Here is a 19,313-nt window from a genome sequence, read left to right as displayed (position 1 = left end):
GTAACATTTTGTTCCTGTGGTAAAATTTTCTTTCTTATTATATTGATGGCAGTACTATTACAGATTGGTTTCTTATCTGTGTTTCACAAACAAAGCTGTGAGCAAAGCATTGCCATAGCTACACATAATGATTTAACTTCTGGGCATAAGGATGTTATTTATCACTGTGGCTTTAATGACTGCAAACTACTTTAAGAGATTTTTCTAATTTCATGTGTAGTAATTACATGAAGTAGAAGTCTTTCAATTACTTATTTGTAGTTCCAAATTTTACTGTACTTTCACATTACAGGGAAAATTACATATTCCTTCATTTAATAGATTAAAGATGGTCAGAAAAATACTTAACTTCTAAAAATTGGCTAGGACACATTTTTAAAATTTGTGATTCATGAGCATGCAAGACAAAGCACCTTTTCCTGGTACTGAAGGTATTGTTACCTTTGGTCCTGGAAATCCTTCTCCGGGTAAGCCCCTCTCTCCTGGTACTCCCTCAGGACCACGGGGACCCTGGTTAGGATAGGAGAAAATGAGGAGCAGGAGGAGAAAGAAAATGGAAGGAGGAGTGATGAAAGGGAGGAAAGAGGAAGAAAGAGAATGGTTATATTTCAGTTCACATGCAAAAGAAGAAAAAATGGATAGTTGGATCTGTACTAAACATGTACAGGCTTTTTCTACTTTATTAGTTCCTAAATACTACAGTATAATAACTATTTACACAGCATTTATGTTGTATTAGGTATTATAAGCAATCTAGAGATGATTCAAAGTATACCAGACGTGCATAGTTTATTTGCAAATACTATGCCGTTTTATACAAGGGACTTGAACATCTGTGGACTTTGATATCTACAGAGGTCCTGAAACCAATCTCCCATGAATACCAAGAAATGGCTAATGACTGTAGCTCTATTTAAATTTTTACTGAGAATCCTTCTAGTAATCTCCATACTGATCAGTAGAATTGTTGAGCTATAAAGAATAATATTCCCATTGTATTAAATACTCGTTCCATTTGATTAGCATAAAACGTTCTATTCCAGTGTTCTCAAAGTAGAAGAAAATGGAAATTAAATGGTGCTTTGAAATAAGAATTAAGAAATAAATTATCTGAGGAAATGCTAAAAATCTAGAACAGTGTGGCCCAGAGAAGGATGCAGAGTGATTTAATAATTTAATTATCGGGGGAGCACTGTGAAGAAATCATCATACAGCTGTTTGAAAGCATTAAGTGCTGTTTACATGTGTTTTAATTTCTGTACTGATAAATTTGGATTAAAACTTGAATTATTTCAGGAACTGGTTGAACCCACAGGCAGTTTTATATGCAAATTGAAATCTTGATAAGATCATTAAGGGGAAACATGATTTTCAATTGCAATGATTCAAATTAAGAAGTTCATGTAACTATTGCTCAGAAAGCCACTAGGAAAGATGACTTCTCACATGAGTTAAGAAAAACACAGTCTCAGGCTTTGGAATGGACTTGCAGAAAATGTACTAATGGAAAAATAAAAGAGTAATAGTGAGGTTTTCATTTAAATCAGGAATTTTTAAAGACGATAATTTTTCTCTCCTTTTCTTCTTGGCCAGAAGGTAAAAAAGTAGTAAAGGAACTTATAACAAGAATCTTAGAAGAAAAAACTGAAGCTTTTTCTCTGATGAATCTAAACGATAAATAGGCTTCACTCGCCAGAGAAATCAACCCATGATGGAACAAAGTCTGCCAACTTTGCCACAAGTTCCTAAACCAGCACACTACAGCCACTGAATGATCTTTGGGCTGGAGATACAGTAATCCAGGGTGATTTAAGACATGCTTTCTGCTAAAGCCCAGTAGCAGAACAAGGATGCAGCATTATACTCATCAGCGACTGATCACAGTTACAGATTCGTAAGAAAAAGATCTGTTTTCCAGTGTTTAATTTTTTTGTCCTTCTCTAATGTTTTACATTTTGCAAGACAATCTTCTTTAGTATTTATACATACTGATTTAGTAAAGACTTTAATTAAAAGGAAAAGCTAACATCTTACTCAATTTAAATTGCAGCACTTAACAGAAACCTAGCTTTTAACACTTCCGAGATCTTAATGAAAGCACTAATATCCATGACAGTTTACTCTACTGGCAGAGCAATTACCTAGTAGAAAAATAAATAGGAGCATGAAAATTATTAACAGATTACAAACTAAGCCAAATTATTAATAGACCGCAAACTAAACCAAAAGTGCCAAGGCAACATCACATACTTTAACAAAGAAAACACATACTTTAACAAAGAAAACATTGACAAATTATTTTTCCCCTAATAATGTGACAAATGAGAAAAAAACACAACTTACATTAAATGTAAGGAAGTATTTTTCCAGTTCACTCAACTTTTTTCATTCATCCAACAAAGATATACCAAACTCCTAGTAGGTAAAAGGCACTTTGCTAGGTTCTAGGGATAGCAGACAAAACTGCTCCCTGTCTCATGGAACTGACAGTATAGCATAATAGTTAAAAGCAGATTTTGGTGTCATTTGGACTGAGGTTCAAGTCCCAGCTCTGCTACATATTAGCAGTTTCACCTTAAACAAGTAAGTCAATCTCTGCAAAGCACAGCATCCTCCTCAAAATGTTGATAATAATAGTATCTACCTCAACCACAAGTGTTCATGTAAGGATTAAGTCAGAGAGATTTAAATCTTTTACAGATTAAGCACTCAATAAATATCTGCTATTATTATCCAAATTATTTTACTTTTAATTGCTAAGAATGTCCTTTCATGGAAGTTTTTACAAATAAAGGCAGTCCCAGAGTGAGTTATTTAAATTAAACAATGTGTAAAAAGCATGCTGCACACAATAAACACTGAATCTTCCTTCATTCTCTGCACTTCTAGAGTATGTTAGCTAAGGTGGAGGTGAAAATATTGGAAGCTTTAAGGAGTCAAGTATTCAAAGCTGCTGAGAACAGAGAGTTAATGCTCATGGACAATCATTTAGGGGAAAAAAGCAGCGATCCAAAGTGTAATTTCTATAAACCATCAGAGCAATATTCCACACCATCAGTATATTCTCAAGTCTTCCAGTTAAACACTCAGAATGAAAGATGATCATTAACCAGAGAAGAGAAGTAGAAGGTACTTGGGTTAAATGAGCTATAGTTTAATTTTTTAAGATAGTACGAAAAGATTATTTTTAAAAGACAGAAATCATTCTATTAAAAAAGCTCAGTGTCCTTTCTAAGGCCATGAGAACCAATTACAACTATGACATACTTACTTGGCTTCTAACAAACACCTCTAATAAAAAATAAATAATGAAGGAATCTAATTATCCGTTAACACAGCCTGATCAGTGAAATGCTTTATTTCAGACATTAACAATGGGATAAAATATGATTGTTCATTATGTTAATCTTATTACTTTCCATAGTAATCTCAATAGTGTTAATAATAAATAAAAATGCTTTCAATATGCGTTGCGAGCATTAGAAATAAATATGCGAATAATAATAGTAACTGTCCATTATCTTCAAACATTGCCATCTACTTTATTTTTTAATCTCAAAGTAATTACAGTTCTCTTTCAGGGGTTATTTTTTTATTTACAGTGCTCTGAATAACCTTGCATAAAAAACAAATAGATCACCCTGACAGTCTTAACCAATTTAATTTTTATGGATCAGTTACATCTACCAGACCAGCACAACACTAGTGGTAATCACATAAAGATGACAGATGACAATTCAAAAGTAGGTCTCGGAGCTAGAATATTAATTCAATCTATCAATAGATTTATATTAGTGTGGTAGTGAAAAGAGAGTAGTAAATATGAAACACTTGAAATAATTCAGGCAAAGAAACAGAAGTAAAGGACTTTCAGTAGAACCTTTGTCAGTCCTAAGATAAGTGTTTGTGTTACTTCTAAATAATTCAAAAATTCACATTGTTGGCCGAGTATGGTGGCTGGCGCCTGTAATCCCAGCACTTCAGGAGGCTGAGGTGGGCGGATTACCTGAGGTCAGGAGTTCGAGATCAGCCTGGCCAACATAGTGAAACCCCATCCATTAAAAATACAAAAATTAGCCAGGTGTGGTGGCTGGAGCCTGTAGTCCCAGCTACTTGGGAGGCTGAGGCAGGAGAATCGCTTGAAGTCAGGAGGTGGAGGTTGCAGTGAGCCGAGATTGCCCAGTTGCACTCCAGCCTGGGGGACAAGAGTAAGACTCTGTCTCACAAAAAAAAAAAAAAAAAATTCACATTGTTGATTTTTTTATAATGACATTTTGATGCAACGTTTTGATACATTATTTAGGATCTTTCCCATCTGTGTTATGATTTTAGTTCCCAATTAAGTATAACTCTGTGTAATTATGACTTGGAAAGCAAGCAAGCAAGCATATTGTTAAAAACTCTCAGCTACAAACAGAAAGACAGGTAATATACATTTTTTAAGATGAATTTTAAAGGCATGGAAGACTCCAAAGAAGAAAAGAGAAATTACAGGGTTCAAAAAGAGAGAATCAAAACTCAAAAACTCTAGCATATAAGTTAAGCATCTTAGGTAAGCATCTAAGCTGGTGCAACAGATGTCCTGAATAGAAAAGTGTGTTTGTGTGGTAGGAAGACTAGGAAATTTAGAGGAAGAAACAGTAGCAAAGAGTTTGGCTCATGCAATGGAAAATGAAGACAGAATTATAACTGAGAAATTGAGATTCCCACAAACTTATAGAGACAGTTTCCAACTTAACATGGGATGGTTCGACTTAAGATTTTTGGATTTTACAATGGTTTGGTCAGCATGTAACCCTATGGTAAATCAAGGATCTCCTTATGACTTACAATGGGCTCATGGTTTCTACTGAATACATTGTGTTTGCATCCTCATAAAGTAAAACATATATATATAAATCAAACCATTGTAAGTTGGGAACCATCTTCAGTGTTACCAACACTAAATGCATTTCCAACTTACAGTATTTTTTATTTATGATAGGTATAGTAGGATGTAACTCCATTGTACGTCAAAGAGCATCTGTATATATTCAATGAAAGAACAAAGTAGAAAAAAGCCATCCCATCAACAAAACGATATGAATGACAAGAATCTTGTCTGCTTGACTTCGGCTCATAATAACTAAATATTTCTATGCTGGTCCTGTGCTGTGTGTGAGTTTATGATTTCAATTGACATTATCTAAGTAGTTCATGAACACCTTAGTCAAGATATTAGCATCAAGGAGATCCCTGGAGTACATAAGAGATACGAACACAAACTCCTCTCAAATCCTAAGAAAACTTAGGATCCACAATTAAAGCCCAGCTGAAAATAATTCAGATGGCAAAGTACAAAACATAAAAGAAAATAACTCACAATGAATTAAAGTAAACTAATACAATGTAAACCTCCTCAAGAATGTCAAATAATAGAATAAAATAATAGAGACAAAAAAGAAGTACTTTAAATACCTTTTTTTTTTTTTTGAGATGGAGTCTCTCTCTGTTGCCCAGGAGTGCAGTGGCACCATCTCGACTCAATGCAAGCTCTGCCTCCCGGGTTCGTGCCATTCTCCTGCCTCAGCCTCCCGAGTAGCTGGGACTACTGGCACCCACCACCGTACCTGGCTATTTTTTTGTATTTTTAGTAGAGATGGGGTTTCACTGTGTTAGCTAGGATGGTCTCAATCTCCTGACCTCATGATCCACCCGCTTTGGCCTCCCAAAGTGCTGGGATTACAGGTGTGAGCCACTACACCCAGCCAGTACTTTAAATACTTAATGGTCTTAAGGAAATAATGGAAAATACAAGAACAGTATAGTAAAAAGATAATAAATATAGTTAATAAAAGGCAGATTTTTAAAAATAACTTCAAGAATTTTAAAAATACTTATTAACTTACAGTGAATGAGTTAAGAACATTTTATAACCTGATGAAGATAAATTTGTGGATTATAAGTTAGATTTGAGAAAATTATCCAATTGCAACCAAATGTCTAGAAGGATTTCTTGATAAATAGAATGGGGAAAGAAAATATTTGAAGAAATAATAACTAAGAACTTTTATAAAGTATGGAGTCCTCAGATTCATGAAACAGTAAATCTGAAAATATATATGTGAAAATATATTCACACTTATGTGCATCATAATTCCTCTACAGGAAATCTAAAGAATAAAAAAAAATTGCAAAAGCAGCCTAAGGCAAAAATGAATTACTACAAGAAATTATAAACAGACTAAAAACATGGAAACAGAAACCATAGTTGCCAGCAGACAATGGAATTAGTACACAATCCAGACTGCACCAGCTAAATTATTCTCACAAAGCAAACTAAACAATGGCATTTCAACCAAAGGCTGAAAGAGTTTAGTGCTAACATACTTTTACTGAAAACATCTTCTGAAAAAAAGTATTTATTGAAAAAATAAAGAAATCGGCCAAGAAGAAAAGAGAAATTTAGGAAGCTATGTCAACTAAGAAATGGGTAAATATATGGGTAAAACTATACAAATACTAACTTTAAACAGTTCAAAAATAATAATAAATAATTTTGGTAGAATGAAAATAAGGTAGAACTCAGTCAACAGGAATAATACTCTGAAAGTGGAAGAAATGATTGAAGTAAAAGTCTCATATGGTCAGTATATTTTTCAGGAGCGGGTGGCAATATTCATGACATTTCAAACTTGTTAGTCAAGGAAATATGTTAGGAATCAACCTAAATGCCCATCAACAGTAGACTGGATAAAGAAAATGTGGTACATACACACCATGAAATATTGCACAACCATAAGAAAGAATGAGATCATGTCCTTTGCAGCAACATGGATGGAGCTAGAAGCCATTGTCCTAGGCAAACTAACTCGGAAACAGAAATCCAAACACTGCAAGTTCTAACCTATAAGTGGAAGCTAAATATTGAGAACACAAGGACACAAAGAAGGGAACAACAGACACTGGGGCCTACTTGAAGGTGGAAGGTGAGAAAAGGGTGAGGATGGATAAATTGCCTATCAGATACTATGCTTATTATTTGAATGATGAAATAATCTCTACACCAAACCCCTGTGACATGCAATTTACCTATATAACAAACCTGCACATGTACCCCTGAACCTAAAATGAAAGTTAATAAAAAGAACACATATTAAAGTTTAGTAACCACAAAATAGAAACAAAATATGTAAAATATATACAAGTATATGTACACATATATAGATATATACACACCAAGTTGTGTATGTGCATGTATATATGCTTGAGATATGTATATATATTTGATATTTTGCCCAATTTCTAATTAGATTTTTGATTTATTATTGAGTTTTGAGAATTTTTTTTAAAAAGTATTCCCAATACAAATCCTTTGTAAATTTGTAGTTTGTGAATATTTTCTCCCAATCAGCAGCTTGTCTCTTTAGACCCTTAACAGAGTCTTTCACAGAGCAAACATTTACCACTTTGATGAAGTCCAATTAATTACTTTTTAGGGGGCATCATGTTTTTGGTGACATGTCTAAGAAATCTTCATCAAGCCCACGATCCTAAAGATTTTCTCATATGTTTTACTCTAAGAGTTTTAAGTTTTTACATTTTATATTTAAATCTATGATCCATTTTGAGTTACTTTTTGTATAAGGTGGGAGACTTAAATTGAGGTTCATTTTTTGTGTTAGCACAGATATCCAGTTGCGCCAGCACCATTTGTTGAAAAGACTATGTTTCCACTATTGGATTGTTTTTGCAATCTGTTGACTACACTTGTGTACGTCTGAATCTAGAGTCTCTATTCTGTTCCACTGATCGTATTTCTATAATTTGCCAATACCATACAGTCATCATTACTGTGACTATATAATAAATCTTAAACCCAGATAAGTTAGTGTAATTTCTCCAAGTGTATTCTTTTTGAAGTTTTTTAAAAGCTATTCTAGCTCTTTTGTCTTTCCATATTAATTTTAAAATATCCCTGTCCAAGTCTAAACAAAATCTTGCTGGGATATCAAAACCTTTTGCACTAAACTTTTACATCAATTTGGGAAGAATTTATATCTTTATGTTGTTGAGTCTTCTGATCTATAAACATGTCTCTAAATTTATTAAGTATTCTTTGATTTCTTTCATCAGTGTTTTGTAGTTTTATACAAGTCCTATACGTGTCTTATTAGATTTCTACCCAAGTATTTTTCTTTTTTAGCAATTAAAAATGGTGTTGTGCTTTTAATTTTAGTTTCTATGTGTTCATTGCTAGGATACAGAAATTAAATTGATTTTGTATGTTGATACTGTATCCTGTGACCTTGCTGAATTCACTTGTTAATTCTAGGAGGTTTTCGTGTAGATTTCTTGGGATTTTCTATGGAGGCCATCATATCATCTGCAAATAAGGACAGTTTTATTTATTGTTTTTATACCAATGCCTTATATTTATTTTTCTTGTCTTACTGTGCTGGCTAGAACTTCCAATACTGTGTTGAATAAGACTGGTGAGAACAGACATCTTTGTCTTGTTCCTGATCTTAGAGGGATGCATTCATTCTTTCACTATTATGCGTAATATTAGCTCTAGATTTTTCATAGAAATTGAGGAAGTTCTTCCTCTATTTCTAATTTTCTGAATTTGTATGAGAGATTTATCAGCATTTATTAGGGTTTTGAGTTTTGTCAAATGATTTTCTGTGTCATTTGATGTGATACATGTGATCTTTCTTCTTTAGCCTATTAATATGGTATATTCCATTGATTAATTTTCAATTATTAAGCCAGACTTGCATCCATAGGATAAACCTCACTTGGTCATGCTGTACAATTCTTTTTATACATTGAATTCTATTTAGCCAGCATGTTGTTAAGAATTTTTATGTCTATCATATTCACAAGGGATATTGGTCTGTAGTTTTCCTCTTATGTATGTTTAGTATTTTGTTTTGGTATCAAGGGAAAACTGGCCTCATAAAATAAGTTGATAAGTGTTTCTTCCTCTTCTACTGTCTGAAAAAGATAGGGAGACTTTACTGTATCCATAATGTTTTATGTTTTTTAAAGAAAATCTAAAGCAAGAGTAGTAAATGTACTAAGTTTAATTATCTACCTGGTGGAGGTTTACCAACTCATTGTCTAGATTTTCCAATATGATTAAAATATTTCATTATTTAAAAACAAAAACATTTTAAGAACAACAATGAATAAGTGAAACTCATTCTTAAGTTTAGTTCTGAGTTTGGAAGGTATACATAATAGCAAAGCACAAAGTTCTTTGGAAAAAACAATCGTCAATCTACATTTAAAAATTTTTTAGGCCAGACACAGTGGCTCATGCCTGTAATCCCATCACTTTGGGAGGCCGAGGCAGGTGGATCACCTGAGGTCAGGAGTTCAAGACCAGCCTGGCCAACATGGTGAAACCCTGTCTCTACAAAAACTACAAAAATTAGCCAGGCGTGGTGGCGGGCACCTGTAATCCCAGCTACTTGGGAGGCTGAGGCAGGAGAATCACATGAACCTGGGAGGCAGAGGCTGCAGTGAGCTGAGATCATGCCTCTGCCCTCCAACCTAGGCGACAGAGCAAGACTCTCTAAAATAATAATAATAATTGTGATTTATTTCTTTGACATTTTCAGAATGTTTCCAGCTCTGAAAATCATAGACCTAAGGAAAACCCAATCTTTTAATTTTAAAGAAGTTAAAATTTGAGACTTTGCTAAATTAATATAGCCACAAGTTCTTTGATATTCTTCCTAAGGGGGTGAAATCTTTTTCTATTCCACTCGAATCTGAGCTGGTCCTATGCTTATTTTAGATGTCACAGAAATGATGCTGTATAATTTCTGAGGCTGAGCCTCACATGATGAGTGGTTTCTGCCTATTAGAACACTCCTGCTTGGATTTAAGCTGCCATGTTGTGAGGAAGCCCAAGCAACCACCTGCAGCTGCCCATGTGGCGGAGAACTGAGGTCTCTGGGCAACAACCCCAGCTAAGCTCCCAGACAACAACCTGTACCAAACTGCCAGCCATGTGAGGCCATTTTTAACATTCCAGCCATTTTAGCACTCCATCTGACTTCAAGTTATACAGAACTCTCATGTCAACCTGCAAAATCATAAGAAATAACAAATTATTGTTTTAAGACACTAAGTCCTGAGGAAGTTTGTTAAGCAGAAACACAAAACCAAAACAGAGAACAAAATAAGTTAGTGGTTTATCTTTAATGGTACTATCTAGTTAGTGGAAACTGAGACTAGATGACTGATCTCTAGATGATTAATCCAGTGTATTTTTCTTCCATATGATGCTCTCTTTTTTGAATTAGTATATTCAGACATTAGTGAAAAGCCTAAACCTAAACAATATGTTGCCATTTCACTCACAGACTGCAGTAAGGAAGTGTATGTTTCGTGAATATACATATGTGAGGAACTATGCAGTGAAAAGACAACTTCAAAGACCAGCTATCCACAATCAGTTGTTTTTATTTGTACCTAAGTGAGTCAGCTACTATTTTTCCCTAGGAGAATAATGATTACTTGAAAAGTTAACAAGCTTCTTATACCAGAATAATCATATTTTATTTACTTCCTCTCCAAATGTCTTTTAATAGAAATTTTTTCTTCTCTAACAACAGTAAACTTCAAAGCTACATAAAAGAGATGTTGTGAATAACACAGGTATTATCTGTCTACCATTATCAATCCTAACTCTAGAGCATACTCAGGGATTAGATAATGAGCCAAGTCTTTATTCTCAGTGATTTTTCTTGTGGTTACAAAGAAATACATTATAAAGTATAAACATTAGGCTTGAGTCCAGATCTTCTTCCTAGAAAGAAGTTGATTAATCTTGTAAGAAGATTGTTCAAGTTGATTAATCTTGTAAGAAGTTACAGTAAGAGAGAGTTGGTTGTAAACATCCTATATATTTACACATACACATATATACATAGTTCTATTTCAAGTGTTGTGAAAAATAGCACTTGGATCTGGTCCTTTCATATTTATTTTCATTTGTTGCTCATAAAGATACAAGGTGGTCGGGAGGCTGAGGCGGGTGAATCACCTCAGCTCAGGAGTTCGAGATGAGCCTGGCCAACAAGAAAAACACCATCTCTACTGAAAATACAAAAAAATTAGCTGGGCCTGGTGACGTGCACTTGTAGTCCCAGTTAATTGGAGGCTGAAGCAGGAGAATCACTTGAACCCGGGAGGTGATGGTTGCAGTGAGCCGAGATCGCACCACTGCGCTCCAGCCTGGGTGACAGAGTAAGACTCCATCTCAAAAAAATAAATAAATAGAGTAGATACAAGGTGGATTAATTTGACTCTTTATTCTAACCAGAAAGAACAAGCAAAAACTATATTTGTCCTTTTCATTCCATCTAGAATTTTTGCTACTTACTGGCTGTCCAGGCTCACCAACTCCAATGGGTCCTGGAGCTCCCGGTCTTCCTTCTTGGCCTCTTTCTCCCTAAGAGAAAGAAATAATAGAATGAAATCTTGAGATTTTAAATAAAGAATAAACATAGCACAAAGTTATCTCGAAATTTCAACAAGGATAAATAGCGAAATAGACAAAATTTGCATATTCATAAAGGTAAAAAATTCTAGACGAAGAGAAATAGCTCGAATTTAAGTGAACAAATTACCCTAAAATGTTTATTATCTCTTCTTGTCCAAATGTAATTCAGCATTTTCAGCTTTCACAAAATACTGTGTAAGAATTGGCAGGACACACTGTGTGGCAATGCATTTTGTTACTGAGCTGACTAAGTTGACAATGCGTGTGCTGTGCCCTGTCCTCTTGCCACCATCCAGGAATGTCACCCCTTCCTTGTCCCCACTCTATCCTACTTCACCTCTCCTTTAAGCTCTTTTCAGACTTCATCTCTTCCAGAAAACTTCTCCATAACTCTGCCAACATAAACTCCACCTTTCCTGGAGTCTCAATGTGCTTATTGTTGAAATGCTATACATGGGGATATTCAATTACATTCAAAGTACACTGTTTTGTACTGCTTCCTATTTTAATCCTGCATCAAAATCTTACTGTCACAACCACTTAGAAAAGCCATTCAAAATAGGCACTTCTGCTTTATTATATCCTGCATAATGTAGAGCCTCACAGGATGGATGTTCCTTCCTTCCCTTTCTAGTTCTCTATAAACCTCTCTGCCAACATTGACCTATTCATTGCCGCGGCCCTTATGATTTCTGCCCCTTTATGCTTTTTCAATGTGAACCATGATTGCTGATGTGTTAAGCTGTTTCACTTACCAATAACATATTTGCATGTAAATGTTTAAAGTCCATGAAAACTCAACAGAACTACATGTACCTTGGTAAAAGGGTGGGTATTTGGAGACAAGTAAGTTTTTCATTCCAACAAAATTTTAAAATACATTAATTATTCTTGTGGTAACTGCCCCTGACAAGCACATTGCTGTGTCCAAGCACATAAAATGAAGTAACTTCAGGAAGCCTCCTTGTGTCTATTGGGTTTAGGCCAAATGGAGTTCAAATCACAGCTCCCCCAGGCCCTACAATAAATTCAATAGTCATCAATGGGCAAAAAGACAAGTATCTTTACCTTAATACCTTGCTGTCCAATTCCAGGAGCTCCTGGAGAACCATAAGGACCAGGAGGACCTGGCTCACCCTGGAGGAAGAAACAGTGACATCAGTTATATGTTAAATCAACTCAATAGTATTGATTAAGCAGCTCTTAGATGTATGCTTTTGCAATAGGGGCCTTGAGAGCAACAACAAATCTAGTACATCGTGCCTGCCCTCAATTTTTTACAATTCATCTGGAAAGAAAACACAGACGCAAGATCAAATTATCCACTAGGTACAGTAGTCACAGTGTCTGGGTCCTCAATACTTTTAGGAGCCTGCAAATATGTTCCAATTGTAATTTTTTGATTCAAAATAAAAATAAACATAATGACTATATAACAATGAATCCAGCTTGCATTCATAAATATAATTTTTAAATATTTTTATGGAGGAAGGGGCCCACAAAGTCAAGTGTTTTCAGGAGTCATAACAGGCATAACGTGGCCATCACTCATTCATTCACAAATATTTAAGTGCTCTGGAAGACATATTTTGTTTCCTCCCCTGTGGCTGTCCTTTCTCAGCTTTCCTTCCCTGCTGATAAACCCCTAATTGAGTCAGTCAGTGGGCAGCTGTTCTTTGCTCTCAGAGGTGTAGTATGAATGATCACTGGTCTAATGCAAGATGGGAATCTCCTTTCCTTTGTCACTGATTTATCTCAGTTGGTCACACGGCTCAATTCTGACAAACGATATGTGAAGGACCTTACTGGATGCAAAGGAGAAAACAGCCTCTGCCTCTTCTTTCCTACATAGAGATGTGATAACTGTCTTGTAACTATGAGGCAGCAATCTCTAGGACAAAAACCAGCAGTTGAAGAGGCCTGGCTCCTGGATACCCTCAATGAGCAACTGATCCAGTCCTGGACTACCTGTCTTCAAATATTCTGTTTACTCAACAGCAAGAGTTCTTATGATTTAAGCCACTATTATTCAAGATTTCTGTTACTCAAAGTTAGAGCATTTTGAAATAATAACAGCCTATGATGTGGCAGGCCCATAATAGAATTGAGGCATTTTAGAACTAGATGTGACCATTGCACTCAAATCCCTACATTTCACAGGTGAGAAACCTGAGTCCCAGAGAGATTACCTGGCCAGCCCAAACTCACACCTGAATACCACTTACACAGTTACAGCTCTTTAGGTCTCTCGGGCTTTAAGCCCTGTAGCATGATGATAGGGGAAGGGGAGTGGCTATTGACTCCAGTTCCCCTTCTCATAATATTATTTTTTTCTGTTTATCAAAATAATATGTGTCATTGTAGAAAATGGTCATATATTAAAAAGCATGCATGCAAAGAAAATTTTAAATTACCTATCTATAACTATTAATACTATAAAATTGTGGTATATTTCCTTCCAGTTTTTTACATTCACACATGTACCTTTAATTTATGCTAAGGAAGATTTCTGAACACTCTTATGTTTCAGCTAATGAATATTTGCTATTTAAAATTTCATTCAACCCAAAGATTTCTCTCTTCATGCTTTCACTAACCAACAGTAAAATGAAACAGGAAAGTGAAACAAGCCTTCTCTGAGATGATGGGAGATAAAGGAATTTTCAGAAATATTAAAGTCTCAATTCGCCCCAGAAGCTTGTGATTTTGGAAGGGACACCTAGTAACCAGAGCAATGTTCTGTGGATATAGTAAAGACATTGCTTTACTTTAAGAAGTCTGTAGCAGATGTGATGGCTCATGCCTGTAATCCCAGCACTTTGGGAGGCCAAGGCAAGTGAATCACTTGAGGTCAGGAGTTCAAGACCAGCCTGGCCAACATGGTGAAACACTGTCTCTACTAAAAATACAAAAAAAAAAAAAATTAGCTGGACCTGGTGGCATGTGCCTGTAGTCCCAGCTACTCGGGAGGCTGAGGCAGGAGAACTGCTTGAACCCAGGAGGCAGAGGTTGCAGTGAGCCAAGACCACGCCACCACACTCCAGCTTTGGTGACAGAGCAAGCTTCCATCTATTTAAAAAAAAAAAAAAAAAAAAAAGTCTGTTGACTTTGACCAATTGCAAAAGGGAAAGAGAAGGGCTAAGAAGGGTCAGAGTCAAACCAACTCCCCAAAAGATATGCCCAGGCTCAGGGTGATTTAAAACAAAGGAATCCTGCCTCAAAACGAGTCATCCACATTTATGATCCTTTGATATTTAAGTGGATTGAATTCAAAAGTACTTACTGTGCATCCTGTTGCGTACAAGTCAGTCTGGCAAATATTTTTTCCCTTAAACTCCTAAGGTTGTACTTGTTTTTCTATATTAAGTTTTTTGAGCAGCCAGGTGACTGACATTCTCATTTTATATGTTTTAAGCCGTGGAATTTATCTTGCTTCACAATATCAGACATAAAAGTTCTCACTAAATTTGAACTTGTTTACTGAATCTCTGTCTCTGTCTCTCTCTCTCATTGTCTCTCTCTCTCTTTTCTTTTTTTTTTTTTTTTGCCTCTGTCACCCAGGCTGGAGTGCAATGGCGTGATCTCGGCTCACTGCAACCTCTGCCTCCGGGGCTCATGCAATTCTCCTGCCTCAGCCTCCTGAGTAACTGGGATTACAGGCGCCCGCCACCACTCCTGGCTAATTTTTGTACTTTTAATAGAGATGGGGTTTTGCTGTGTTGGCCAGGCTGGTCTCAAACTCCTGGCCTAAAGTGATCAACCTGCCTCGGCCTCCCAAAGTGCTGAGATTACAGTCATGAACCACTGCGCCCAACCCGTTTTCTTAATCTCACAGTTTAATCAAGTGCTAGAGAATATTTAGCTGTCTAGAGATTCCAAATTTTCGCTTCCAAATGCCTTTTTCTTATAACTTATGCTCCCCATTCAAGTTGGTATCTCCTTGTCAGTTATACAGGTCACATATGAGTGACTGTCTCTATCACTCAGCGAATGACACCAGGTACTTGCTATGTGGAATGCCATGAAGTAAAATTCAAAGACGCTGAAGACATAGTTCCTAAACTTAAGGGACCAGCTTGAGAGATAAAACATACCATTTAAAACTAGGGTGTGAGATAAAAAACTACATATTCGGTACAACATATACTACTCGGGTAATGGGTTCACTAAAATCTCAGAACTCACCACAATGTAATTCATTCATATAACCAAAACCACTTGTACTCCAAAAACTATTGAAATAAAAAATTTTAAGTATGTATATATTATATAACATGTATATATAATACCATTAAAATACAGTAATAACATCTACCCACTGTTGAATTTGGCTGACTAAAAAAATAATAATAATAACAATACAAGGCCCTGAATTCACTTATTCTATTCATTTTTTATCCCTTCTATATGTAGCATTGGTTCTGTAATGGGTCAGAAGGCATCTAAATTATATATTTGGTAGAGAATTTGAGGATTTTTTGAGTAGTGGAAGTTCTTCCTTACTTGGTACTTATCTGATGTTTGATCAGAAACAAACCAAGAGCCCAGGTTGGTGACAAGAAATTTGTTTTGTCATTACCTTGAAATGTATGGACCAGGAGAATCAAGAGTAGAAGCAGCTCTCTTACCTTAAGCCCATGAAATCCCTTTAGCCTTCATCAAGTACCAAGAGCAACTGAGCAATATCTTAATATTGCTTCGCAAGGGAGTTACAGGGATCTGAAGACTACAGAGGGATTGCTCTCCCTTACCTGAACACAGCCCCTTAGCAATGTAGCTTCACATTTCACTTGCTTAGATTTATTTCTCAGGAGCCTGGTATCTCAAGGTAGGATCCACAAAACAGTATTGGTCTACAGGTCATGTTTATTCCCTTCCCATTTCCCCTTTTTCTTTCCTACAGAGAATCCTGAGGTAGTAAAGAAAGTGGTCCTGACTCTAAAATATGCTGTCTGGGTAAAAACAAAACAGGGAGGGAAGAGTAAGCACTCTAGTCAGAATGATTTCTGGGAATTTGCCAAGATGGCAGAGCCCTGGTAAGATGGTAGGCATGATTCCTTTCCTGTTAATATTCCTACCCCAGCCCTTAGCAACACACACACACACACACACGCACACGCACACACACACACACACACACACACACACAGAGAGAGAGATTGCATGCCCAAAAGATTGCATGCCCACAGTACTACTAATTATTTCTCTACTGTACTTTCATATGTCATCAGAGGCATTTACCAACAGACAAGTATAACAAAGAGGTCTGGGTTAAAATGAGTAGCCCCAGAAAGAATCTGTTTCTCATTACCTCCATGTCAGTGTGAATGTGTGTGAATGTGAGTGTGAGCGTGTGTGGAGGCAGCAAAAAGTTTAGGTAAACCACCTTGGTCCTTCTCAGAAATCAAGAACACCCATGCTATGGGCTTCAAGAGGACAGGAAGCCAATGTTTAATAAAACCTACTATTTATCAGCACTGCCCAGACATATTACATACATTATCTTATTTAATCTTCTAACAATCATAGGAAATAAGTTTTGGGTTTCGGGTTTTTTTTCAAACTCCTGTCCTCAAGTGATTCTTCTGTCTTGGCCTCCCAAAATGCTGGGATTACAGGTGTAAGCCAGCACACCCAGCTCTTCATGCATGGAGTCACAGGGAAAAAAACCATGGCTTTGAGTCATTTGGTCTTGTAGAACCTTGGTTCTATCATTTACTAACAATTTGAGCTTTTGCAAGATCTCCATATGCAAAATGAGGATAATTATATCTGCCTTGTAGCATTGTTGAGAGGATTCAAGATATTGTCTGCAAAACATCTAAGTCATAACCAGTCACACAACACCTGTTTAATATGTAGAGATTTAATTGTTATTCACCAGACCTTTTTTGAGCACCAAACTAATAATAGGTAAATAACAATTTATGTCTATAATTGAATATCAGGTTACCTAATTACAGACATAAATCAGATTGCACCTGCACTTTGCAGAAGTTTACAATCTGGCTGGAGAGACAAATGAATATAAAATAAAATACAAGCATGTGAATTAGCATAATAAAGATATTAACAGAATACATAAGACTCTGAGGCAGAAATGTTTAATTCTACCTTAAGGAATTGGGAAAGTTTCATATAGTAGAGGAGATGTTTGATCCAAACAAAGAAGTAGGAATCATAGCTAATCTGATGGAAAAGAAAAGAAACAAAAGTAAGAGTATAAGGCATAAAATGATGTTAAATGTTCTAGGGACAGTCAGCAGCCCTGTGAGCCTAACAGGCCAGAAACAAGGTGACACTAGGGCCACTGTCTGGAGCAGCATGGTCCAATGCAAGTAGACAGTGAGCCACATTTGCAATTTCAAATTCTCTACTAGCCACATTAAGAAATAAAAAAGGTAAATTATAATTAATAAATTTTACTTAACTCAATAAATAGAAAATATTATCATTTTGACATGTAATCAATACTTTTTAAAGTATTAATTATTTTTTACTATCTTTTGATGCTTAGTCTTTGAAATCTGATGTGTATCTCATACTTACAGCACATCTCAGTTTGGACCAGCCACATTTCAAGTGCCCAGTAGACACATGTGGCTACCTTATTGGGCAGTGCGGTTTAGAGTGATTAACGAGGTTGAAAGCTCAGGTCAGAACCATGAACAGGACCAACCTTTAAGTCAGGTGGGAGTGGAAGAATACAGAGATGTCTTGTAGGGAGTTGGGGAAAAAGAGAATTTCAAAAAGAGACTCATCATTTCCAAAGACAAATTGTCATCTTTCACTCCCCAATATAGTCATCTTCCAGTGTTCTCCACCTCAGGGAAGGGCACCAGAATCCCTCCTGTGTCAAACGGGAACCTAGGGGTCATTCGTGACACCTCCCACTCCCTCTGCCACCATATGCAATGCATCCCAACACCTATCAGTATGCCTCCTAAATCTCTCTCTAATCCATCCACTTCAGTCCTCTACCACGCCTCTCCAGTCTACAGCAAACTGATAATACCTCTTGTTCAGAGTACAACGAAGTCCTTAGTACTCTACTCGCACCCACTCTAGCATGCTCCAATTTATTCCCTCCACTGCTGCAGAGCAATTTTTTAATTTTAATTTTAATCTGAGTAAAACCTTCTGAGGCCTTTCCGTAAGAGAGAGCTCCTTACAAGGCCCTGCCTCTCCATTCCATCTGTCATCAGTCACCTCTTCGCTCCCCACCCCAGCAACGTTGGCTTTTGTTGAATTCCTTGTACTTGCCTTGCTCCTCCTGCCACAGGATCTTTGCACAGTCTATTCTGTCTGTCTAGGATGCTCTTACCTCTCTCTTTCATAGTGATTCTTACCCTTCAGATCTTATGTTAAGCAGCATGGCTTCAAGAAGGGTTTTTCTGATAAGATGAAATCGCTATTTTAGTATTGATACCACCAGGTTTTTTTTTCTGAGCATTCATTACAGTTGCAACTTTGCATTGAATGTTCTCCATCTCCTCCCCACTAGACTGTGGGGATGATGCATATGATTTTGTTCAGCTTTGCATTCTCAATGTTTACCTCATTACTATCTTTCACTCAATCATCCATGCAGCAAACATTTACTGAGCATTGACTAGGGAGCAGGGGCTCTGCTAGCTGTGGGAGGTGAACAAAACTGGAAACCTGTTCTAGGTTGAAGGAGCTGTGGGTGTAGAAATGCTCCCCTGGAGTTCCCTGTGGTTTGCTTAGGTTTTCAACTAGGAGCAACTGTATATAAATCACATAATGATATCAAGTACCTATTACACAATTTCCCCTACCAATTCACCCAGAC

General features: G+C 36.4%; 1 protein-coding gene across 1 annotated transcript in view; it reads right to left on the bottom strand.

The window, feature by feature from the left end:
- Positions 1–19,313, bottom strand: part of COL28A1 (collagen type XXVIII alpha 1 chain) — a 177,854-nt gene that overhangs the window by 119,855 nt on the left and 38,686 nt on the right. Inside the window, exons 12-14 of the mRNA XM_025380068.1 lie at positions 12,569–12,637; positions 11,381–11,449; positions 442–510 (exon numbers count right to left, since the gene is read on the bottom strand). Of these exons, the coding sequence (XP_025235853.1) occupies positions 442–510; positions 11,381–11,449; positions 12,569–12,637 (207 nt within the window). The remainder of the gene's footprint in view (positions 1–441; positions 511–11,380; positions 11,450–12,568; positions 12,638–19,313) is intronic.

Source organism: Theropithecus gelada, chromosome 3, assembly GCF_003255815.1.
Source record: "Theropithecus gelada isolate Dixy chromosome 3, Tgel_1.0, whole genome shotgun sequence".
In the NCBI taxonomy this organism is placed as follows: Eukaryota; Metazoa; Chordata; class Mammalia; order Primates; family Cercopithecidae; genus Theropithecus; species Theropithecus gelada.
The sequence above is the reverse complement of the archived record's forward strand: the minus strand, read 5'-3'. Positions and strand labels throughout refer to the sequence as shown.